This window comes from Vicia villosa, linkage group LG3 (assembly GCF_029867415.1).
Source record: "Vicia villosa cultivar HV-30 ecotype Madison, WI linkage group LG3, Vvil1.0, whole genome shotgun sequence".
In the NCBI taxonomy this organism is placed as follows: domain Eukaryota; kingdom Viridiplantae; phylum Streptophyta; class Magnoliopsida; order Fabales; family Fabaceae; genus Vicia; species Vicia villosa.
This window is the reverse complement of record NC_081182.1, coordinates 29,827,019-29,853,035: the sequence shown is the minus strand read 5'-3', so window position 1 is coordinate 29,853,035 and position 26,017 is coordinate 29,827,019. Positions and strand designations below refer to the sequence as shown.

The window sequence follows — 26,017 nt, the reverse complement described above, 5'->3', positions numbered from 1 at the left end:
TGACAAGAGAAACACATGGAAACATAAACTGATTATCAAAAAATGTCACATTCCTAGAAATACGAAAACGATGGTTAGTGACATCATAACACACAAATCCATTATGAGAATGACTATACCCCATAAATGCACATTGAACAGACTGCGCTCCAAGCTTATGCCTTTCAAATGGAGGTAAGTGAACAAAACAAACACATCCAAAGGTATGTAAATCATTATAATTAGGCTGAATTTTAAAAAGACGAAAAAAAGGAGAATCGAGATCAATAACCGTAGAAGGAAGACGATTGATCAAGAAGATAGCTGTGGAAAGAGCCTCCATCCAAAATCGGGGTGGTACAGAAGCTTGAAGAAGTAAAGTGCGTGTCACATCAAGCAAATGACGATTCTTGCGTTCTGCCATCCCATTTTGTTGGGGGGTATTGGGACAAGATCGTTGAGACAAAATGCCTTTTTGTTGAAGAAATTCTTAAAACTCACGAGACATGTACTCACCACCAGAATCAGAGCGAAAAATTTTAACACTTTCATGAAATTGAGTTTCAACATATGTCAGAAATTTCTTAAACATAGAAAACACTTCAGATTTAGACCGAAGAAAATATATCCAAGTAAAACGACTATAATCATCAATAAATGTGACAAAATATTTATAGCGAGCATGAGAAACTACAGGAGACATACCCCATACATCACTATGAATCATTTCAAAACAAGAGGAAGCCCGATAAGCACCAGACGGAAAAGGAAGTGTTTTACTTTTAGCTAATTTGCAAACAGAACATGAAAGAGAGGCATTAGAAACAACATTTTTATTTCCCAACAAACCATTTTTAAATAAATGAGATAAAACAGCAGAGTTAGGATGACCCAATTTTCTATGCCAGTCCTCATAAGAATTCAAGACATTATTACAAGCAAGAGATAAATGACTAGAAATAAACTGAAGTGGAAACAGTCTTCCCACTTTAGGCCCCTTCGCAACCACCTTCCCCGACACCTGTTCCTGCACAAGGCAACCATCACGAGAAAAATTTACATTACAATTATTATCAACCAATTGACCAACAGATAATAAATTGGAAGCAAGTCCAGGTGATACAAACACATCCCGAAAATCAGAGTTGAGGTCACCAATATTAGTGATAGAGAGAGTATTACCATCCGCAATTTGAATTTTCTGATTACCATGGTAAGAATGTAAATTGTGCAAGTATTCAGAAGAGGTTGTCATGTGATTGGATGCTGTCATACCCCAAAATTTGCCCTCGAATCCCACTACTCACAATTTTCCCTTTTAATTACTAATTTTATTTTTACTTATTTTTTTTTAAAATCACAAAAAATTGTATCGGTTTTAATTTTTATTTTTTAACTAATTTGCGTGTTTTGTTAATTAAGTTCTTGAAAAATAGTATTCTTTACTTTTTTATCTTATATTCAAAAATCATAAAATAAATAAAAAGATTGAAAAAAGTTTTTTCCTTTTATATTTTAAGTTAGTTTTTTGAATTGGTTGAATATAGTCATAAATCTCAAATGAAAATCTTAATTTTGGGCTTTTTAGTTATTTTTAATTAGAGTCCATTTGATTTTAGGTTTTTAAACCTAATGTGTATTATATATATTAACTGTCATAACCCTTATTGGGGGAGGGACCGATACTTACATATTTTTGATTCTCTCACAAACTAACAAATCCTAACCTAGGGGAGAGGCACATGATCCACCAATTTCATCGGCACAAAAACTATGCCTTTTCTTACAAACAAAAACCAGATTGGCAAGAATAAGGCACCTTCATCATACACAAACAATAAACAACACATTATTTTATGTTCTTCTTTGTCACTGTACATAAATCCGCTCCAAAACTGCAAACAAGCAACCGTGACATTGAAGAAAAATTGCAGACCAAGTTCCAGCACAATTTGAGTCATACAAAGCATCCCTATGAATTCCTCAGGAAATTTTGATACATCCCAGTCGTTCAGGAGCAAGCCAATCATTCTAAATCGCAAAACCCCAATTCTGGTTTCATGACTTTTTACTCTTTACGTCTTTAATTTCGATTTCATATATATAAGCAATTTCAATTCGATTTGCCCATATATTCGTGTTGAAATCGATCTTCTGATGAACACTGGTTGGTTTAATTGCGGTTTTGATGCAAGCATGACGACGTGCCATTGTAGAGCATCAAGGTCTCATCCTTTCGTTTTTATAACCGCAAGCGTTATTATTGAAAACTAATCTTTCCATTGAATTTGTAGCATCACTTTTAGCGGATCTGGGCGGAGTTTGTTGTTTTTCTTACGTTATTACGCAGGTCGCAAAAACAACCGTCGCCGGAGAAGACGAAGTCTCGCCGGATTCTGCAGTTCAGTTATTTAGAACGTGATAGGATTATCAAAGCGTGTTTCCAAATCATGAAGTGTCATTGGTCCAGTTGGTAGCGTGTTTGATCCTTCATCCTCCATGTCGCCGGTTCGAATCCTGGTGGTGGAATGTTTTTGGTTAATTCATGTGCTATGGTGTCCTTCGATCCAGTACCACGCGTCTCCGCATGTGCACGATGTGTCTTCGCATCTCCACCAATGGATCAGCGTCAGTGTATGATCAGACGTCCCCCAGCTTGCAATACCACCATGCATCTCCATCAGTAAACCACACACAATCATAGCTAAGATTTCTTAATTTATTTATTTATTAAATCAATCTTTTTGTTTTTATTTATTTATATCTTCTATTACTTTGTAAATTATTAAAATGTTACTCTTAAAATCAAACAAATATTTCCATGGGTATTTAACTTACTTAATCAACTTTCGATTATTTTTCATTATATATATTAATTCAGTCACTCTACATGTTGGACCCATGACTTTAAAACCTAATTTTATTTCAGTATGAAAATCAATCATTGTTATTAACTGTTGGAGGTTTACGAAGAACATGCCTACACTAAAAATATTTGCCCTTGCCCTTTCAGGGTTAATAATCAAAATTCTTCCGACCGTGCGCCGTCAGATCAAAAAGCTAAGTTTCTAAACTTTTTCTTTCCTTTTATTTTTATTATTCATTTTGATTAAATATTATTTTTGTTATTTTACCTTGAATTAGCCATGCACTCACTACATCCTTTTTCTTTATGCCCAACTTTTCAGGTTTATCGTCAGAAGCTTCCGTCCACGCGCTCCACTAATCAAAAGCTAAGTTTTTATTCTTTTCTTATTTAATTTGACCTTTATTTTATGTCATCATTTTTTGCCTTTTTTGCCCTAAATAAGGTTTGGGCTCGAATAATTAATACACTCACTGCTTTCTTTTCCTGTTGTCAGTTCTCCAATGGTCAGGGTCAATGCTTCACGCTTCAAGGCAAATCTCTGCCCCATCAACCTTCATCAATCAAAGCCAAAGGTTTGTCAAACTGCCAAAGCTACGGACGTTGGTAACCCTAAACTTTACTTTTTATTACTTATGTCAAACCCTATTAAGGGATCCGCTGGTTTCATTGTCCCCTTTCCCCTATTCTTATGTAACTGTTTACCGGTTGTATTGATTGGCCTTGAAGGCACTTAAATTGTATTATTATATTACTGCGTGGTTAGTAAATTAGGGAGTGCAAGACTATTAATCAAACGTTAGATCACTAACTATACAAGATAAAATATTTGAACTGAACCACGTGATTGTGCCACCCACACACCTTTAGGGTAATTCCTCTGGTTGCCTTTGTTGCCTGTTGCCTTGTTGCCTTTAAGTGTACTAAATAGTCAAGTCCCTCGACTCCGAGGATACCTAAAGCAATGTTGCCTGTCGCCTTCAAAGTTATTGAAACTCCCTCGATGTTGCTTCGGTAAATAATTTGTCCCTATTGCTAAGGTATCCTCGCATGATGCCTTAAATGACTATTATATCCTTCCCTTAGACTACCTGCCCTCTTTATGGCAAGGGACAGTCTTATGGCGAACGATACTTCGATGACCCTTCAAACATCCAATTGAAAGACTTCCTGCCCTCTTATGGTATGGATAGATCCTTTCGCCCGAAAGACTAAAAGAACAATTTTTCTAACTTAGGGTAGTTGCTATTAATTGCTTGCTCTAAATTCAAAACTCTTTTTCCACTCTTTTCAAAATCAAATTCAAAAAGACTACGCTTATTTACAAGCTAAAGTTCTTCTTCAAAGTTTCTACTTTTTCACACCTCCTTTTCAAACAATTCAAACAAACAAGTGAGCTAAGCAATTAAGAGCCCATGGATAACCATGGATGCAAAGGGTGCCTTACACCTTCCCTTTGCATAAATTACCCCCCGAACTCAAAATCTTTTTAAAAGGTCTTTTCCTGTTCTTTTAGCCTTTCCTAAAATTGGATAAAATAAAGGTCGGTGGCGACTCTTGCTTAACCGCAACATTTCGATTATATAAAAAGTCAGTTCACCGTATTACAGAACTGGCGACTCTGCTGGGGATTCTTTCGATTAAAAGAGGGGTTACCTTAGAGCTAGGATCACTTTAAATTTGTTTGACTTGTTTGCTTTATCTTTAAAGGTTGTTTTGGGTATTCTACTGTGTGAAAGATCCTACACCCGGATCTAGTGTACCTTAGGTATGTGGCATGAGACCAGGGAGGCTGTACGACATGTATCGTTATGGTTGAACTGGCGGCCACCGTTAGTGCGACACTTTGGTTTGTCCTGATGGCCCTTGAATATGATCGAGGAGACATTTGGCTACCGCGTGGTGTCATAAGCACTAATTCGCCCTTAGAAACCTAGTTGAACTTGACTTTGGCCTATAGGAAGTAGCGAGATAGCTGGCTTTGGATTCCTGACTGAAGCCGGTTGATACTCGATGCTACACTCATTGAGATTGGACTCTAGGGATGCTTTTGGCTGGCCGATCGAGTGCCATGTTGAGACAATGCCCACGAGAAAGATCAGGGATATGAGCACCATAGAACCCGATCTTTATCTAGGACAGGTTGAACCAACTAAACTTCAGTGGGGAGGGTATTTACCTACGAACTTCACGCAAGCCTTTAAACCTAAGGGCACTTGTGTGACTTGTTTGTGCTTGCTAACCCTTTGGTTTTCTTGCAGGTTTTCTTGTAGGACTCACTCGTCCTTATTACCCTAAGACCGTCTTTCATGCAAGCCTCTAAACCTAAGGGCACTTGTGTGACTTGTTTACATTTGCTACTAACCTTTGTTGTCTCGCAGGTTTTGTTAAAGAACTTGTTGGCCCTCACTATCCCACGCTAGGCCTAATAAGCTGCATTCGCATAACATACTAACCTTTGTTTCCTTGCAGGTTTTCTTAAAGGAGCTTTTGTGCCCTTCCTATCCCACGTTGTGCTTAACGCATTGCACTTGCATTACATCATGACATCATAACATTGCACATTAACTAACCCTTTCAAGGATCTTAGAGATTTAGGGCATACAATTTCAGTTACTCTTATCAAGGAAGGAATTCTTATCTAGGGGCAAGAGGATTTATTTTCCTCTGGCCATCTGTCTTCCAAATCAAAGACTGAGTACCTAATCAGGAGGCAAGAGGATTTATTTTACTCTTGTCGTATGCCTTCCAGTTCAGAGACACCGTACCTATCAAGGGGCAAGAGGATTTATTTTCCTCTAGCCACACACCTTCCAATTCAAAGACTCAATACCTAGCAAGGGGCAAGAGGATTTATTTTCCTCTGGCCACGTACCTTCCAATTCAGGAGTATCCCGAATCAGAGGCGATGACCCACTCGATATGGTGAGCTTGATTCTCAAAGAAGGAATTCTTCAGACAAATACGCGACCAAATCATTTTCTAATGTTGCTAACTAAATTCCTAAAGATCCTTGAAAAGATTGCATTTGCATTCATAACATCACATAAAACTAACTTTGCCTTTCAGGTCGACCAACTGGTCAGACAAATACCATCAAGAAATCAATCTCTGTCAGATGAACATCCTGGAAGCTTGACCCCCAGACTTCTGAAACATTCCAATCAGATATACATTCCGGAAGCTCGAACCCCGGACATTCTGAAAGTTCCAATCAGATGAACATTCTGGAAGCTTGACCCCCAGACTTCTGAAACATTCCAATCAGATATACATTCCGGAAGCTCGAACCCCGGACATTCTGAAAATTCCAATCAGATGAACATTCTGGAAGCTTGACCCCCAGACTTGTGAAACATTCCAATCAGATATACATTCCGGAAGCTCGAACCCCGGACATTCTGAAACATTCTTATCAGCTACACATTCTGGAAACTCGAACCCCGGATACTCTGAATCTCTACACCAGTTCCACAACAACAACGCAAGCCAGATGCACCTAAGCGTCAACTCACCAAAATCAATATGTTGTCGGCTCAAATATTACAACATCTGTTGAAGATCAGATTAATTACTCTGAGGGATGCTCCTAAGAATTCTAACACCTATGGCTATAAACTCAATGCGAGGTGCGCATACCATTCCAACATTCCTGGACATTACAAAAACAATTGCTGGACATGGAGGAATAAGATTCAAGATCTGATCGGTGATGGGGAAATAAAATTCAACCCTCCTGAAATCCCTGTGGTGATCACCGCCCATATGCCTAGTCATGACAAGATTGATTGACGTCTAGACGGACGAACTTTTGGATCATTAGATCTACTTTCATTTGCAAGCTTCTTTTCTGTTTGTTTAAACATTCAAATCATGATAGACATTATCTGTTTTAATAATCATCATCAGTGCATTGCATATGTTTGTCTTGAATAAATTACTTCGCTATCGCTCATTCTAAACTGCATCTTTACTTCGCATATGTTTTGTAATACTCAACTCTTGCTAAAGTTGTATACCTTTTGAGGGAGGATGACGAAAACGATACCGCAACCTTATACAGTATGCTTTTGAACGGACTATGTTGACGATGTACAGGCATTGTTTCAATTCCTAAACAGTGGAGATATAAGGATGTTAATCCCTCGTTAACCCTTTTGAGCCTAAGAAGTAGAAGTTTCTTTCTTGTACTAAATTAAAACCCTTGATCATAACCTGGGGCAGGGTAGTTCTCAGTTAATTTGGCTGTGCATTCTATTTCAAGAGAATCACTCAATACACCTTTCAACAAAGATTTTAATCACAAGCGTTCATCCGCACACATCAAAGAAGTGTTGGAGATGTCAATCAAAACCAATAATGTTTCATCAAACATTAAGCAAGGCAGTCAATATCTTTCAAAAAGAAAAAAAATGAAAAAACATATATACAAAGAAAAGCCTGCTAAGTAAAAAATCAAAAGAAGACTTAGGCAAAAATCAAGGCATCCCGCTGACTGTAAGCTCAAAATAGACAGTTCAGGCAAAAGTTAGGGATATCAAAAAGATGGAAAAAAGGAAGTCAATAAATTCCTGAACAACACAATATTGTGACTACCAAAAAGAAGAAGTGACTGTCATCTCAAAGGTCCTCTTTGCTTGTAAACCATCATCAAGATCAAAGGTGCAAATCCGAAAGTCTCTTGGAACCTGAATGCATAAGTTAAATTAACTGAGCTTAGGACTGAAGAATATCACGATGAAGGGGATGGGTATAAATAAATTTTGAGCCATTATCCTTTGTTTCTTAAACCGTGAACCAAGCCACGTTACAACCCTTAAAAGTCCTAACTGAAGCATGGTTAGTTCGAAAGCGTACTGTCACAACAAAGGTATCCCGACTCCTTAAGGTTTACTACAAATGCTGAGTTGATATTTTGTTTTTTAAAAAACATCACGATTCTACAAATGTCACGCTTTTACATCTCCTGCTTAAATGTTTTTTAAAACTCAAGACAAACGTATGCATTGCATCTCATGAATTCATTATTAAACATATTCTGCTACATAATTTCAAATGTTAGCATCAGAAAGAACTTGCAACAGGGTACAATTAATGACTGAAAGTTATCCCGACAGACAAGGTTACTCTGAGAAGCAATGTCTCCTATGTATACAAGGGGCATGTCACGTTTGCTCAGTCGATCTGGGGCAATCAGGTCAAGATTCAAAGAATCTTTCAAAAGCCAAGCATTCAAAGGTATACATCCCAAGAGGATTTCAAACTACTCCCCCGATCGATCTGGGGCAATCAAGTCAAGATTCCGAGAATCTCTCATGGATGCTCGAACAATCAAGGGCATGCATCCAAGTATATATAAAGCCACTCCCCAATCAACATGGGACATTGTCCTGGACCAATGATTACGAGGGGCATGGCGCCCATAGTGCACATCTCATAAAATCCTCGCGAGGCGAATCTTTCCAAAAGTCCCTACTAACTGGGGCAAATCTATGCAAGTCCAGTTTGACATCTTGATCAACATTCAGTGACATGTCCTAAATCCAGGAATGGCAGGTACTATAATACTAGGGGCAACATTCAAGACACCCACGTCTTCCCACAGAGCCGGGTTCACAAGATCATATCCCCACAGAGTAATCATCTTCAAATGCTCTCGTCTCGACAAAGACATGACTCCCCAACAGAGTTTACACCTTCAACGGTACATGTTCTCCGACACTTGGCTCTTTTCCAGTCAGGGAACATCAAGTTACTGATCATCCCCAAGCAGAAATCATAAATCCCCAGATGCGTATCTTCAGAATAAAATCAGGCATCAGAGTCGCAACGACCTAGAGATTTATTTTCTCAATCAAGATACTTCGAAATAGCACAACTCATGTTCATACATCATATATCATAGTTAATTCATAACATACATACGTCTCATTGCATAGGCATAACACTCTCATCCATTTCAAAAATTACAATGCATACATCACGACATTGCATAAAACTAATGTTTCTTTTGCATTCTATTTATACATCTTCTAGATATAGTGCAGATATAATCAAGACAACGATTTAATTCTGACACTCATTCAAGACAGAGATTTAGTTCTGATACTTAATTTTGGGTTTCCTCCAGAAATAGTTCAGAGATAATCAAGACGAAGATTTAATTCTGATACTTAATTTTGGGTTTCCTCCAGAGATAGTTCAGAGATAATCAAGACAGAGATTTAATTTCGACAATCATTTCGAAGATAGTTCAGAGATAATCAAGACAACGATTTAGTTCTGATACTTAGTTTCGAATACCCTCCATAAATAGTTCAAAGGATTTAGATCTAATTCAGTCACTACGAACAGTGCCGACACGATCAATCTCCAACAAACATTTCTCAACATACAAACTCTCTCATTTATTTTGAGATACTCATTACATAAACACATGCATCATGACATAAGAAAACTAACCTCTACTTTTCATGATACTACTATCTCTATTTACAAGAGTTAAGTCGACACCTTTGACGGTTCCTTAACAATCTATTTTCAAGTATTAAGTCGATACCTTTGACGGTTCCTTAATATATCAAGAGTTAAGTCGACACCTTTGACGGTTCCTTAACGACACATTTCAGATATAAGTCGACACCTTTGACGGTTCCTTATACAATCTATCTACATATCTGAGTCGATACCTTTGACGGTGCCTCAATGATATGTTTCAAATTTAAGTCGATACCTTTGACGGTTCCTTAAATAACCCAACACAGATTTGAGTCGATACCTTTGACGGTTCCTCAACATTCAAAAAAGGGAAGACAGCAAAAGCAGAAATTTCGTAACAATCCATACTCCAACAACTATCAGATGGCATCTACAAGCCCATCTCCGACAAAAGTCCCTACTTCAAATCGGGCAAATTTCTTGGTATTCTTGTGTTCAATCATCTTCCACCTTCAGATACCGACTGGCATACAAACCACTCTACATCTTCAGGTCTAAGATAATTGAACAGGGGCAGCTGTCATACCCCAAAATTTGCCCTCGAATCCCACTACTCACAATTTTCCCTTTTAATTACTAATTTTATTTTTACTTATTTTTTTTTTAAAATCACAAAAAATTGTATCGGTTTTAATTTTTATTTTTTAACTAATTTGCGTGTTTTGTTAATTAAGTTCTTGAAAAATAGTATTCTTTACTTTTTTATCTTATATTCAAAAATCATAAAATAAATAAAAAGATTGAAAAAAGTTTTTTCCTTTTATATTTTAAGTTAGTTTTTTGAATTGGTTGAATATAGTCATAAATCTCAAATGAAAATCTTAATTTTGGGCTTTTTAGTTATTTTTAATTAGAGTCCATTTGATTTTAGGTTTTTAAACCTAATGTGTATTATATATATTAACTGTCATAACCCTTATTGGGGGAGGGACCGATACTTACATATTTTTGATTCTCTCACAAACTAACAAATCCTAACCTAGGGGAGAGGCACATGATCCACCAATTTCATCGGCACAAAAACTATGCCTTTTCTTACAAACAAAAACCAGATTGGCAAGAATAAGGCACCTTCATCATACACAAACAATAAACAACACATTATTTTATGTTCTTCTTTGTCACTGTACATAAATCCGCTCCAAAACTGCAAACAAGCAACCGTGACATTGAAGAAAAATTGCAGACCAAGTTCCAGCACAATTTGAGTCATACAAAGCATCCCTATGAATTCCTCAGGAAATTTTGATACATCCCAGTCGTTCAGGAGCAAGCCAATCATTCTAAATCGCAAAACCCCAATTCTGGTTTCATGACTTTTTACTCTTTACGTCTTTAATTTCGATTTCATATATATAAGCAATTTCAATTCGATTTGCCCATATATTCGTGTTGAAATCGATCTTCTGATGAACACTGGTTGGTTTAATTGCGGTTTTGATGCAAGCATGACGACGTGCCATTGTAGAGCATCAAGGTCTCATCCTTTCGTTTTTATAACCGCAAGCGTTATTATTGAAAACTAATCTTTCCATTGAATTTGTAGCATCACTTTTAGCGGATCTGGGCGGAGTTTGTTGTTTTTCTTACGTTATTACGCAGGTCGCAAAAACAACCGTCGCCGGAGAAGACGAAGTCTCGCCGGATTCTGCAGTTCAGTTATTTAGAACGTGATAGGATTATCAAAGCGTGTTTCCAAATCATGAAGTGTCATTGGTCCAGTTGGTAGCGTGTTTGATCCTTCATCCTCCATGTCGCCGGTTCGAATCCTGGTGGTGGAATGTTTTTGGTTAATTCATGTGCTATGGTGTCCTTCGATCCAGTACCACGCGTCTCCGCATGTGCACGATGTGTCTTCGCATCTCCACCAATGGATCAGCGTCAGTGTATGATCAGACGTCCCCCAGCTTGCAATACCACCATGCATCTCCATCAGTAAACCACACACAATCATAGCTAAGATTTCTTAATTTATTTATTTATTAAATCAATCTTTTTGTTTTTATTTATTTATATCTTCTATTACTTTGTAAATTATTAAAATGTTACTCTTAAAATCAAACAAATATTTCCATGGGTATTTAACTTACTTAATCAACTTTCGATTATTTTTCATTATATATATTAATTCAGTCACTCTACATGTTGGACCCATGACTTTAAAACCTAATTTTATTTCAGTATGAAAATCAATCATTGTTATTAACTGTTGGAGGTTTACGAAAAACATGCCTACACTAAAAATATTTGCCCTTGCCCTTTCAGGGTTAATAATCAAAATTCTTCCGACCGTGCGCCGTCAGATCAAAAAGCTAAGTTTCTAAACTTTTTCTTTCCTTTTATTTTTATTATTCATTTTGATTAAATATTATTTTTGTTATTTTACCTTGAATTAGCCATGCACTCACTACATCCTTTTTCTTTATGCCCAACTTTTCAGGTTTATCGTCAGAAGCTTCCGTCCACGCGCTCCACTAATCAAAAGCTAAGTTTTTATTCTTTTCTTATTTAATTTGACCTTTATTTTATGTCATCATTTTTTGCCTTTTTTGCCCTAAATAAGGTTTGGGCTCGAATAATTAATACACTCACTGCTTTCTTTTCCTGTTGTCAGTTCTCCAATGGTCAGGGTCAATGCTTCACGCTTCAAGGCAAATCTCTGCCCCATCAACCTTCATCAATCAAAGCCAAAGGTTTGTCAAACTGCCAAAGCTACGGACGTTGGTAACCCTAAACTTTACTTTTTATTACTTATGTCAAACCCTATTAAGGGATCCGCTGGTTTCATTGTCCCCTTTCCCCTATTCTTATGTAACTGTTTACCGGTTGTATTGATTGGCCTTGAAGGCACTTAAATTGTATTATTATATTACTGCGTGGTTAGTAAATTAGGGAGTGCAAGACTATTAATCAAACGTTAGATCACTAACTATACAAGATAAAATATTTGAACTGAACCACGTGATTGTGCCACCCACACACCTTTAGGGTAATTCCTCTGGTTGCCTTTGTTGCCTGTTGCCTTGTTGCCTTTAAGTGTACTAAATAGTCAAGTCCCTCGACTCCGAGGATACCTAAAGCAATGTTGCCTGTCGCCTTCAAAGTTATTGAAACTCCCTCGATGTTGCTTCGGTAAATAATTTGTCCCTATTGCTAAGGTATCCTCGCATGATGCCTTAAATGACTATTATATCCTTCCCTTAGACTACCTGCCCTCTTTATGGCAAGGGACAGTCTTATGGCGAACGATACTTCGATGACCCTTCAAACATCCAATTGAAAGACTTCCTGCCCTCTTATGGTATGGATAGATCCTTTCGCCCGAAAGACTAAAAGAACAATTTTTCTAACTTAGGGTAGTTGCTATTAATTGCTTGCTCTAAATTCAAAACTCTTTTTCCACTCTTTTCAAAATCAAATTCAAAAAGACTACGCTTATTTACAAGCTAAAGTTCTTCTTCAAAGTTTCTACTTTTTCACACCTCCTTTTCAAACAATTCAAACAAACAAGTGAGCTAAGCAATTAAGAGCCCATGGATAACCATGGATGCAAAGGGTGCCTTACACCTTCCCTTTGCATAAATTACCCCCCGAACTCAAAATCTTTTTAAAAGGTCTTTTCCTGTTCTTTTAGCCTTTCCTAAAATTGGATAAAATAAAGGTCGGTGGCGACTCTTGCTTAACCGCAACATTTCGATTATATAAAAAGTCAGTTCACCGTATTACAGATGCACCAGAATCAAGAAACCACGGGCAGGAAACATTCGAAGACTTACCCTGAATTCCCAAGGTTGAAAGAGCGGAAAGTACCATCTGTTGGATTGTTTCAGGTTGGAGAGCACCACCATTAGATGGATTGGTGATGGAAGGACCAACTGCAGAGCTTGTACTAGCAGGAAATGCTTGCACCGACCGTTGTGCTGATCGTGGAGGACGAGTGGGACAATCAGAGATAATATGGCCCCGCTGCTTGCAATAATTACAAAACTTCTTACTGCAACTCTGAGCAAAATGTCCAAATTGTTTGCAAGAGAAACATTGGACATGTCGAATATCACGACCTTTACCTCTACCCTGAGGAGCATATGCAAACATAGAAGACTCAGAAATGACAACATCATGAGACATGGATCTTTGAGTAGCAAGACGTTGTTCCTCTCTGAGAAGTTCACCGACACATGTATCTAAAGAAGGAACAGGATTCCTATTCAGCAAGGCACCTCTGACAACCTCAAATTCTGCACGAAGCTTCATGAGAAATTGATCTCGCCTACTAGTATTATAGACCTCTTGGACATCCGCGAGAGAACTCTTGGGTAACTCAGCATGTATAATCGCAGAGTGTTCTGTCCACAAATTCAAAAAACCAGAATAATATTCTTGAACAGACAGATTGCCTTGTTTGTAATTGGCAATGTCTAGCTCCAACTGAAAACGTTTGGCCGCATTATCTAGGTTATAGATACGCTTCAAGTAGTTTCACATTTCTTGAGCAGTTGAAAAAGATCGCAAATTATTAATCATGTGAGGATCAATAGTACTGAGAATCCAAGTGATAATCTGAGCATCTTCTATTTCCCATGCATCTAAGTCAGTTGTCTCTAACGGTGCCAAAGAGACATCGTCCAAGTGACTCCATAATCCTTTCCCTTTGACATACATCCGAAACTGAAATTCCCAAACAAGATAATTCTTTCCGGTAAAACGAACACAAATATGATCTCTCTCTTTTTCGGAAGTCATAATATCAGAGATGACTTAAGAACAATTTTGTTAACGTAATTAACGTGAAACAAGAAACACCAACAGAACACTGAAGAATACTTGCCAACACCAAATCAACACCCCAATTCAGGATACTCGCCGACACCAAATCAAAACCCTAATTCAGGATACTCGCCGACACCAAATCAAAACCCTAATTCAGAATACTTGCCGACACCAAATCAAAACCCTAATTCAGAATACTTGCCGACACCGATACGAGAACACGATCAAAGCAAACACGATTTGCAAACAAGGAGGAATAACAAAATTGTAACTTATGAGCACTACCAGAAACACGATTGTAAGCACCAGAGATTAGAATCGCAATCTTGGAAGAGATTACCGAGAACCGAGATGATTTCAATTACCGAGAAACGAGATCTACCGAGATGATTTCAAGAGCGACCCAGTGGGGTGTCGCTGAATAAAGCCAAGATTAACCTAAGACTCACAGGTTTGATCGAAAACCTACTGATACCATGTCAATAATTCTTGGCTTCATACTTTTCTCATTATTATTTCTCGTATATATAAAGGTTACAGGGCTATATCGGTAATTACACTAAATAAATACATTTAAACTAATTCCTATTCACAATATTTGGGTTGATCTTTTGACTTACAGATATGGAGATTTGAACAAACAGCTTCTCCACAATTCAGTTATTCCTTGCAGAATCCAAAATTCCTTGTGGTAGTCTAACCTTTGCTCCATCGGTACATCTGTAATAGCGAACCAGAACTAGATCAGTCACTTAATTTGGGCCAAGCTTGGTAACGGCTTGATGATAGAGTTCTGAACTATTGCTGAACTAGGCATAAATTGTTGGCAGTGACTTTTCTGGAGCTGTTTTTGTTTGTAGCATATATGTATATGAAGGTTGCGGACTTGGGAGGCTGGGTCGATGATATGTGGATGCGGAATTTAGTGTTTAAAACGAACCTGTTAACTGATATTGTACGGGATCAGTTGCAGCAGCTGTAGGAAATTCTCAAGAACACAACGCATAATTATGATGTGGAGTATACATTTGTGTGGCCTAGTAGTGGAGGCTTTTCCATGGCAAGCATCTATGATTGGTTGTTTAAGGCAAACGAATCGGATTCAGATTTGGATACTGCTACTTCCAGCAGATTAATTTATCTTTGGAAATCCAAAGTCCCGAGTAAGGTTCATTTGTTTGGTTTGAGAGCAATTTTAAACAGGCTACCTATTAGAGATAAACTTAGTAGAATATGTATAATTCAGAGTAATCAGAATTTGGTGTGCCCCTTGTGTTTTGCTGAACAAGAAAACACTTCCCATTTATTTATGTCATGTATGGTTGCGAAACAGGTGTGGAAGTAAGTTACTAATTGGTTGGGAGTGGATGAAGTTAGGGAAGAAAATTTTTAGGATGTCTTTCATGTATATATAGTGTGGCTCTTCCCTTTTGATGTCTTCATTATCATATCATTGATGTAGACTTTCAGGTTGTGCCAAATTTTCTTTGAGAAGACGGCGTCCATGAGTCTCTGATAAGTAGCGTAGAATATTGACTTACTTTTATAAGGACAAGAATATTTATAGACAATGGACGATTATGTCTAGGGGAGTACAATATTGACTTACTCTTGTATGGAGAAGAATATTGTGACAAAGAGCATGATGAAGTAGCAGGCAAGATAAATGATATTGATTCTGGTAATATTTCTATGTAATTATTTAATTGACTGGTTAAAATAGATTAGAATACAATATTGTTTACTAATTAGTATCAATTTATCAAGACATGGATGGATTTATCTCTATTTTCATATATTGATGGATGAGAGTTTGACCAAGAGCACAAAGACTTAGATATGTATCAATATCTTCATTCTTACGAATGTACATCCTACTACAGAGTAATATAGAGAGCGCCTAAATCATCTTCTACCACATAATGTGGTGCTCGAAAACTACTCCTATCATCAAGTCACAAGCATGCTGGATAACATCTATTACTCTCTTGGTTGGGCTAATAGTTGGGCTATATTTTGTTCCTTGAGGGATGAGGCACGCAGATCATCCATGGTTGAGAAACTATGCATGGATACATGAGGTTGTATTGTAGAATATTGCATGCCTTCTTGATTCCCATACTGATCCAACCACCTTTATCATATGAGGAGAAACTCTCGTAGAGAAAGCAAAGGAGAATGGCAATGCAGGTAGTATGGTCTCTACATGCGAGCACATCTGAGACATGATCACCGGATTACTCTCTTGCTGGACCATACAAGAGGGTTCAAAAGTCAACACAATTGTCCCAAGAGATTTTGAGAGAAGTCAAAACTCGCTTGGGGGAGAAGATGATGAAGATGAGGGTCAGTAGCTCTTGTGTGACCTGGTAGGACAATTTCTTATGATCGTTTTGTTTGAATTTGGTTGTATTTGTGTATAATATGTATTCGACTTGATATCCTACATTATGAGTTTGAATATTTTTGGTTCAATTATTATTTATTTGATGTTATTATAGATTGTTGGTTATGTACTTATGTTATTTGTACTTTAAAAGTGTTATTATCAAAGAAATGAACTCTAATATTGTTGCAGACAATTTAGGACTCTATAATCTAAACCCATGTTAAGGGGATTTTGGCATATTCTGGATTATATATTCTGAACTCATGACGAGGGGGGTTTTGGCATAGTCTAGAGTAATCTGAAATGTGTCATTGAGATTTCTTGTGTGCTATAAATTGCATTGGCATATATGGCATATAATGCTTAGAAACTTGTATAAATTCATGTATTTTGTTCATTTACAACTCAAAAACAAAGAACTCTTCAAATCCATTCTCAATTAGAATGAACTATAACTTAATTGTTGTCTACTACAGAAGGGGAGTCCTTCCCAGTTGCTCAAATTCAATTTTGAATGTACATTATCTAATATGGACATGAGAATGGTAGTTAGTGTTGAATATTGTTGTTTGCCTATTGATAATGATGGACATTTGTCTTCACCAACAAGGAATTGAAGGGATCCATAACAGTTTCATATATTTACAGATTTGAGTAAAATGTCTGATGCTCTTTATTCCCCATTGAAAAACACATTATGTAATCCATTTGTTTAAACTTGAAGCCATACCAATAACAGAACAACATTGAACAACAAACATATCAATAACAGAGTAGCATCATTTAAGAACAGGAATAAGTATCATTAATGATATTATCATATCATATGTACAAAGATCCTGTGGCAAGTATCTGGCCACCAAAAAAGTTATGCCTAAGGCTGTTTAAGTTTATTGCAAAACACCGCTTATATCCCCTAAAGATATGAAACTATCATCCCTTGTGTGTATAACCCCCCTCATTCTAGCCCAATTCAAAAAGTACTCTTTGTCAGCAATGAACTTCGTTCACCAACATCATTCTTCTTCAAAATATTGTTTTGGCACCTCTGGTGGTGAAGGCAAGTTTGCAACATATTTGAACTGTTACAGACAAAGATTCCAAGTTATTCAACAGGCCACAATAAAAGTAACTAAAACAATAAGAAAGGCTTAAACAATTACCCTGTGTTGCTTGTATTTCTCCCTAACAGCTTTCAATGACGCCGCCTTTCTTGACAAATATAAATCATGTAAAATGAGTACACATTCTTCCAACTCAGCAGATTTATAACCCAAGGAATCACTAAGTGATGAAGTCTGCAATAGATTCTCAACATTAATTGCCTTGAAATACATTTATTACCTTACTCATTCACAGATACAAATAGATTAAAGTAAATAACATCAAATATTTACCCAAGGATGTACACCAGGTCGAATAATAAATCTGGCAAGAAATATAACAGATGCAGCAACAGTAGAAGGCAAAAATCTTATACATTCATAGTCCAACAAGCTTAGCTCAGCAAGGTAATTACATAGAAACTCCATTTGCAATTTTGAAGTCTACATTTGAAAATACAAATCACAAATCAGTAAACATAATAAAAGTTTCTGAAATGACCAATAAACAACTAATAAACATTTACACTCACCTTTTGATTCTCAGTAGCAAACCCAGCAAACTCACTGAAACACAAAAATTGCACAATAACACAATTAGTCCAATTAATTCCATTTCAACAAAATTTACGATATTCAAACATACATTTAATGAAAATGCACTTACTTTAGAAATGTGTTAACATGAGGGTTTCCCATTTCAAAGTTTAGTGACTTAAGTATTTCAGCTTCCATTTTAATAACCTACATCAACAGTAATTAACATTATAAACAAAGAGACATGTAATAAATGAAATTAACTAACACCAAAGGTATGAATAGGGTATTCACCTCTTTCAACTCATAGGTGTTATCAGTAATGTGACAGAAATCTACCGCCTTTGGTGGAGTGATTTCTTCATATTTCCTACATATCAAAAACAAAATCAAATGCATAAGCAAACTAACATCACAACATTAATTAAAAAAATTAATAGTTAAAAATTAATGGATCTTACGAGGCAACGAGCATGCAAGAAACACCAAGCAACTGAAGTTTGGATCTGTTAACAACATTAATAGATAAGAACCTATCAATGTAAGAAACAGCTAGATGAAGCGTTTGAGGAAGAAGCTTGTACTCTTCCGCAACTTCAACTAACCAATCCACCAATATTCCCCTCATGTTTGTTGTAATGAATCTCTGAACATTCTCGATGTATCCAACCATAGGTCTTCTCTTTTTCTCCATCTAAGAAACAAACAAAAAAATCAAAACTTTAATAACCTAGTAATTACAGATAATAAATAACAGTGAAAAAATATATGAATTACCTCCATGTGGCGAAGATAGTTGGATATATCAGATGCATACGGTTCAACAATATGTTGAATTTCATGTTTTGCGTTGTACTTTCTCTGAACCGGTTTATCCAAATCGAAACTCTCAAAAGAATAAACATCAGTTGCGGATTTCTTTCCCTTGGAATTCTTCCGAGGTTGAACTTTTCCACTGGATTGAGTTTCAGAAACAGATGCATTCTGTAGATTGGGAAGATCCCCCAACACAACCCTCTGTTTCTTAGGGTTAAGCACAATTGGTTCAGCGTTTGCCCTCTTTCTTGAACCGCGAGTCTGCATCTTCAATAGAATGGAAAAGTGGAAACGAAGATGGAAACGTAGATGAAGAAAGAGGAGCAAGATTAGGGTTTGTGAAATGGGGATGAAGAAATGAAAAATGGGAGATTGTGTCTATATAGGAAAGAGGGGTTTTGAAAATGTTTTCGCCAAAATGAAAAACCATGGCGCTATTTGGTGTTTCTCGAAAATTTGAGTGGTTGAGTGTTTAATTTTGGTTTGAAATTGGGAGGTTTGCGGTGGGTTTTTTTCAATGAAATGTTAATTTTTCATATTGCCGCCATTTTGTTCCGCTCGTTCTGTCAAGTTAAAAACACCGAATCTAATTTCAAAAACATACCTTTTTGAGTTTTCAATTTTACTCATAAAATAATTAATAAATAGATAAAATGTTAACAAAAATAAAATGATTTATTTCAATTACTTTGCAACATAACTTTTTCTTTTATGAATGTGTCAAATAAAATTATGAGATGATAAGATATCAATTTTTTATATAAATTAATTTTTACACAATCAACTAATGATTATTGTATATTTTGTTAAATTATGTTTAAGATTTTAAATTATTTGTATGATATGATATGACAAAATAGTATATTTTTATTAAATATCAGTATAAAATTATTTTATCTTATCAATGCATCATCTTGATTAAACTCTTAAATTATATTAGAATGATTTAAAACATATGAATAAATTGAATTGAGGAAGGTTTTTTAATATCTATGCAAAATTAAAAATTGAGAGTTAGTATTAGATCTATAAAATATTGTAGTTTTTTTTCCAGATTTGAACTTAATATTTTCAAATGTTTAGTACAATTTGTTGGTCTTTTTTAAAAAAATTGTAAATGAGTAATTTAATTTTTCTTTTAATAGACTAACAATATCGATAAAATAGGTTTTGTTTGGATATTTAGCATGAAATTTTAGAGAACTTATTTCTCTCCAAGATGACATTGTAATGGGAGTGGGAAAACGAGATCCTTCACTTTAATTGTCCTGGTACTCTCCTTAGAATCAAACGCATTTCAAGCGTTATATGGCCCTTTACCTATACTTGTTCACCATAAAGGCCTATTAAAGAACCTCGAAATACTCCGATATTGATGGGGTCGAGTTGAAGCCTTTGGAGGTGCTATAGAACAAGAGTTCTAATGAGCTCCTAGTGAGCCTTTGGAACCATGGATTTTTTTGAGAAGATGATTATGAACTCTCGTTCTTTCCTCGAGATTATGGTAGTGCCAGAAGGTATGATGTTTGCTGTCAAAACCTAACGGGCGTATTTTTTCCATGAGGAACTGGAATCTCCCCCACCAACGAAACCTTTAGTCACTACTACGGAAAATGCTTATAATAACGGTTGGGAAAGATATATAATCACGTGGGACCAGGCGTTGTTATGTAGTGTATGGTTGTATATGTGTTACTTACAATCACGGTCCATTGACTGTTGTAATAAATTGGAAAGTACGTTCCCTATCACAACGGTTGTGTCAAACTACCATTGTGATAGACATAAAGGTCCTAGGTTTGATCCTCAGCAGCGCCATTTTTCATAATTAATAAATATAATCCTGCTTTTATAATTGTTCCCATTTTTTAACTTGTATATTTGTGGACCATATCACAGCAGAATAAACAACCCGCATTTGTGATAAAGTTATCTTTATAATAATAATAATAATAATAATTGGATTAAGAACCAGAAATTGTATACTAGATGAACAAGTGAGTGAACTATAATGTAAAAAAATGATGGAGGAAAATACATCTTAAATTTACACAAGGCAACAGAAGTCTCGTCTTCTAATTCATCTAATTTATTGAAATCAAGAACTTTATTACATTTGGCATTGAAGAATAAGTACAATCTGGTTATAGTTACTCTCACATTTTTTGGTAGGATCTCACGGATAGCCACTGGTAGAAATTGTTTCCATCAATACATGACAATCATGAGATTTTATACCAATTAACTTGAGATATTTCATTGATACAAGTTTCCAGAAATCATCATACTTAACAACATATACTTACACTTCATGCACAACCAGTGAGATAAGTTGTAAATAGTGAAAAGAACATGCCGTGAAAAATGACTAGTGCTCGGATTACCAAATGAGTTCACTTCATCAGTGGCAAGCCCAAGCCTAAGGTTTCTTGGCTCAATTTCAAAATCCGGAAACAACAAATCAATTTTCTTCATTACAACGAATCAGCTACATGGTGAATGTTTCCATCATATTTCCTTTCATCTGCATGCCATCTAATTTTCTCTGTGTTATTCAAATTAGCAAAAAGTCTATTAAATCGTGAAATTATTGGTAAGTACCATAATGCTTTAGCGGGAGGATACTTCCTACTAACATTGTCATTGTCATTACAATTGTTGGCCTTCAACTTGTAATGTGACACATCATATTTCGCACATTGATATAAATCTTCATATTATTTCCTATATATTACACAATCGTTATGGCATGCATGTATTTTGATATACTTCAAACCCATTTGACACAACGTCTTCTTGGCCTCGTAGTAACAATCAGGAAAATTGTTATCTTTGGGTAACCTTTGCTTTAGCAAATCAAGTAATTCCCTTAAACTTTTATCCGAACATTCATTTTTTGCCTTTACAATAAACAACTTTAAGACCGCAGACAATCGTGTAAAACTTGTGCATCCATTATATAAAGGGGTGTCTTTATCACTACACAAAGTATCATAAATATGAGCATTCTTAAAATAAGATTCTCTAATATCACTTAACATATCCTCTAGTTGATCATCCGTATATTCATCTTCATCCATATTTTGACTTCATGGCGCCCGATTTCCATCTTTATCCACCTCACCATGGAATATTTCATCCTTTGTACCTTTATCTTAATTCACGCAATTAACACAAGGATAATAAAAGATACCATTATTGTTGGGAAGATTTTGAACAACGTATTCAAGAAATTCAAGAACTCTTTTCTCATAAACCGAAGCTAATCTATCGGCTTTCATTCAACTATGATCCATAACAACTTTTGAAATTTATACACAAATAATAATGTGAATGACACACCAAAATCTAAACCAAACGATATCCAAAAACTAAAGCATATTCATAACTAAAATATAACTCTAAACCTTAAGCATGTGCATATCCATCACAACAATATAATATTTTTGTTCACTTATTTATCCAATAGAAAAACCAAACGAAACAACAAACAATCGATAAATATGAACCGATAACAATATATAACATTGAACCAAATATGAAGTAAGCAACATGTACTCAGGGAAAAGGGATGAAGACTAAAGATGAAGAGTATCGTACTTCAAAGATGAGAACGAGAACAAGAATGAAGATGTTGAAGTTTTGCAATTCAAATGAACGAAAAGGGTAAAGATTTGAGTTCCAAATGAATGAATATGATAACGATATAGACTATGCTTTCATTGTCGTCTCTAGTTCTCTTATTCGCCTAGGGCATCTTATGAAAGAAATACATAATAAGTTTTGTTTTAATTTATTAGTTAAAACTTCAACCACAGTTGAACAATTTAACCATAGAGGAGATTAAATAATCTAACAACGGTTGGTTAATCCACCGTTTTTAAATCATTTTCAATTTATATTTTCAATAATGGTTGCGTCTAAGTCTAAACCTTCTAAATCGAATGAGGGGTGGACACGTATGGTCCGCTACGAATCACGGAGGATTATTTGAATCATAAGGTTGCGTCTAAGTCTAAACCTTCTAAATCAGATGAGGGGTGGTCAAATTACGTTTCAAGTGTTAGAGAAGTCGATGTTTTTTATAGCCTTGGAGGCTCTTTGTCTTCGGTTGCTTAAGTTTGGGCAGAGGTTTGGAAGATCGTCGGGGGGAGATTAGTTCAGCATGTACATGGGAGAAGGTGAAAGGGTGTGATGTTTATGTCAAGTCCATGTCTGCATGAAAAGATAGTAAAAGGAGGTACTTTTGATAAAGCGGCGTATTTGGAAAAGGTTAAGTCGCGTCAAAACAAAGATTGCAGAGGGAGCTTTTTAGAAAGTGCTTTTTCGCCTGGTTCAAGTGGGACTAGGGTAAAGTGTACTTTGGAGAAGGATATTATCCCCATGTTTGATAATTTGGTTGTCAGTAAGAGGTTGGCCAAGAAAATTAAATTCAAAAGTCTTTTTGAAGTAGATGGGCTTTTGAATGCCAAAAATAAAAGGCCCAAGTTTAACTCCAATAGGTCCAAGAAGTTTCTAACCCAATTCTCAGAACAAACCAGTGGCCCTTCTAAAACTTCCACTCTGCCACCTTCCGAAAGCGTTCATTCGTTTCAGAGGAGAAAGTTATATAATTATGTCTTTCACGATGAATGGTGCATTGAATCCGATTTAGTGAGGAACAATCTTCGGAAATGGGAAACTATTGATTCAAATGTGGGGGAGAACTTATGGATTGTTATTTCTAATCTTGGGGGTAGTAGTGGTTGATTCTAAGAAGGATTATAAGAGGAAAATAGAGGATATGGAAAGAGAAGCGTTTTCTAGAAATGCGGGAGGGAAGGAGAATACCAATCAGTTGAAATGATTATTGGTTCTTTGAACATTATAGGGGGCGAAAGCTGTTTAAAGAGGAGAAGAATCAGCCGTCTGATCAATATGAGCATTGCTGATTGTTTCTCATCCAGGAAACTAAAATTTCTTCTATGCAATACTTTGTGTCTATAAGTTTTTGGAGAGGTCAAGGAGGAAGTCTTGAATCATTTTGCTTGTAAATTTGCTTAATCTGATTTGTGCAGGCCGGTGTTAGAAGGAATATCCTTTAATTCTTTCAACCAGTCCGACTACAACTTCCTTGAAGCTCCTTTCTCGGAGAGTGAGATAAAGGAGGCCATGTGGGGTTGCGAGGGTTCCAAAAGCCCGGGACTAAATGGATTTTCTTGATTGTTTATTAGGAAGTGGTGGTTTTTTCTTAAAGAGGACTTTGTCCACTTCTTTAAGGATTTTCATGATGGAGCTGTTTTATCCAAGGCAATTACTTCTTTATTTTTGTTTTTGTCTTTAATTACGAAGGTTTCTAATTCGTTGGGGTTGGACGACTATAGGCATATTTTCCTTGTTAGGTGCATTTACAAAATTCTCTCCAAGATTTTGGCGGCTAAATTGAATAAAGTCTTGAACTCAATTGTGTATAATTTTCAAAGTGCCTTTGTGTCGGGTAGACAAATGCTTGACGAAGTTTAGGTGGCAAATGAAGTCGTGGATTTTGCAAATAAGGAGGGTAAGGGCTACTTACTTTTCAAATTTGATTTTGAAAAGGCGTGTGCCAAAGTAAGTCGGGGCTTCCTGAGATTCATGATAAGGAAGACGGGGTTTGGAGAGATTTGGATGAAGTGTATAGAGGAGAAGATTTTCACTAGTAATATGTCGGTGTTAGTGAATGGCAGCCTCACCAAGGAGTTTACAATGGAGAAGGGTTTGAGACAAGGCGACCCAATATCCCTTTTTCTTTTTGTTTTAGTGGCAAAAGGTTTGTCGGGGCTGGTTAGAAAAGATGTGGAGAATGGTGATTTTGTATGTGTTTGATGTCAGCAGTAAATGTTCCATTGATATTCTGCAATTTGCGGATGACACTTTCTTGGTGGGAAACGGGAGTTGGAAGCATGTGTGGGCTATTAAGTCGTTTTTTAGGGGTTTCGAGTGTGTGTTTTTTGTTCAGCTATTGATGAATCGCTTGTTCATTCATTGCTTTTCTGTCCCGTTTTTGTGTTGGTTTGGAAAGAGGTGGCGGAGTGGATCGATCTTTCGGATTTTTTATGGAGAATGTTTAAAGGGGAGTTTTATGAGGTGGTGCTCTTTTTGCAAGCTCAAAAGTGAGTCCCGACAAAGAAGGGTGTGTTTGGTTGGCAATTGTTTGGAATTTGTGGCTTTTAAGGAACAACATCATTTTTAAGAACGAAGATTGGAATGTTTTAGATGTCGTGTGGAGTGTTAAGGCTTTGGTTTGGAAATGGTCTTTCATCGGAGATATTACCCATCCCAATTGTAACTTTTACGAATTTAGAAAAAACCCTTTATTTTATTTATCTTGAGTCTCATTTAGATTGTAATTTATCTGATTCCGAGCTTCTATCTCGTCTTTTGTTAATCGAAGTTGAGAACTCTTAGTTCTCATTCTAATATATTTTGCTTTAAAAAAAAAACTTCATGATTAATAATGTTAGGAATTGTATTGCTAAAATAAATATAGAGTGAACTGAAGTGAAATGTAAGTGATTTGTTAAGGTTTTGGTGAGATTAAAAATAAGGGGGTTAAATATACAAAGCCCCCCTGTAAAATTAGCGAGATTTGTTTTTAGCCCCTGGTAAATTTTTTTTTTTAAAAAAACCCTTGCAATTTCTAGATTCCCTCAGATACACCCTGATTGCCACATTGCAATAAAGATTCCTTATGACTAATAACGTGGCAGTCCACGTGGAATTTTTTAAATCCTTGTCATATTTTTTTGAATCCACATCATATTTTTTAAAGGATATATATTATTTTTATATTCTATATTTTATTTTTTAAAGAATATATATTAATTAATAATTTTGTTTAGAAGTTAAGAAATTATTTAAACAAAAATTATTATTAATTTGGTTGGCCCAAGCTTATGGCCCATCTACTTTAGACCTGTTATCAATTTAATAGCTAAAGTGTTTGTTTGCTTTATAAACATTAATTTAGTTTCTGAAACATTCGATGGGGGACTCTTTTGCACACAAACAACACATTAATTTTCATTTTTTAGAAATTTG

The 26,017-nt window shown here is 36.0% G+C and overlaps 1 protein-coding gene across 1 annotated transcript; it reads right to left on the bottom strand.

Annotated features, from left to right (window-relative positions):
- Positions 1-17,264: 17,264 nt before the first annotated feature.
- On the bottom strand, positions 17,265-19,441 carry LOC131660838 (putative cyclin-A3-1). Its single transcript, XM_058930185.1, has 8 exons — positions 18,920-19,441; positions 18,604-18,836; positions 18,437-18,512; positions 18,273-18,349; positions 18,139-18,172; positions 17,900-18,049; positions 17,666-17,800; positions 17,265-17,584 (listed from the first exon to the last, which is right to left on the bottom strand). Exons 1-8 carry the CDS (start codon positions 19,223-19,225, stop codon positions 17,519-17,521), a joined length of 1,077 nt encoding a protein of 358 aa, XP_058786168.1. The 5' UTR covers positions 19,226-19,441; the 3' UTR covers positions 17,265-17,518.
- Between the last annotated feature and the right edge of the window lie 6,576 nt (positions 19,442-26,017).

What these genes read in the sequence shown, in the direction of transcription:
- LOC131660838 (XM_058930185.1), bottom strand. Translation starts at nt 19,225, where the DNA reads ATGCAGACTCGCGGTTCAAGAAAGAGGGCAAACGCTGAACCAATTGTG. An exon ending in TCTTGCATGCTCGTTGCCTC is followed by an intron (nt 18,513 to 18,603) that starts GTAAGATCCATT and finishes TTTGATATGTAG; the next exon opens with GAAATATGAAGAAATCACTC. An exon ending in AGAAATACAAGCAACACAGG is followed by an intron (nt 17,585 to 17,665) that starts GTAATTGTTTAA and finishes TGTCTGTAACAG; the next exon opens with TTCAAATATGTTGCAAACTT.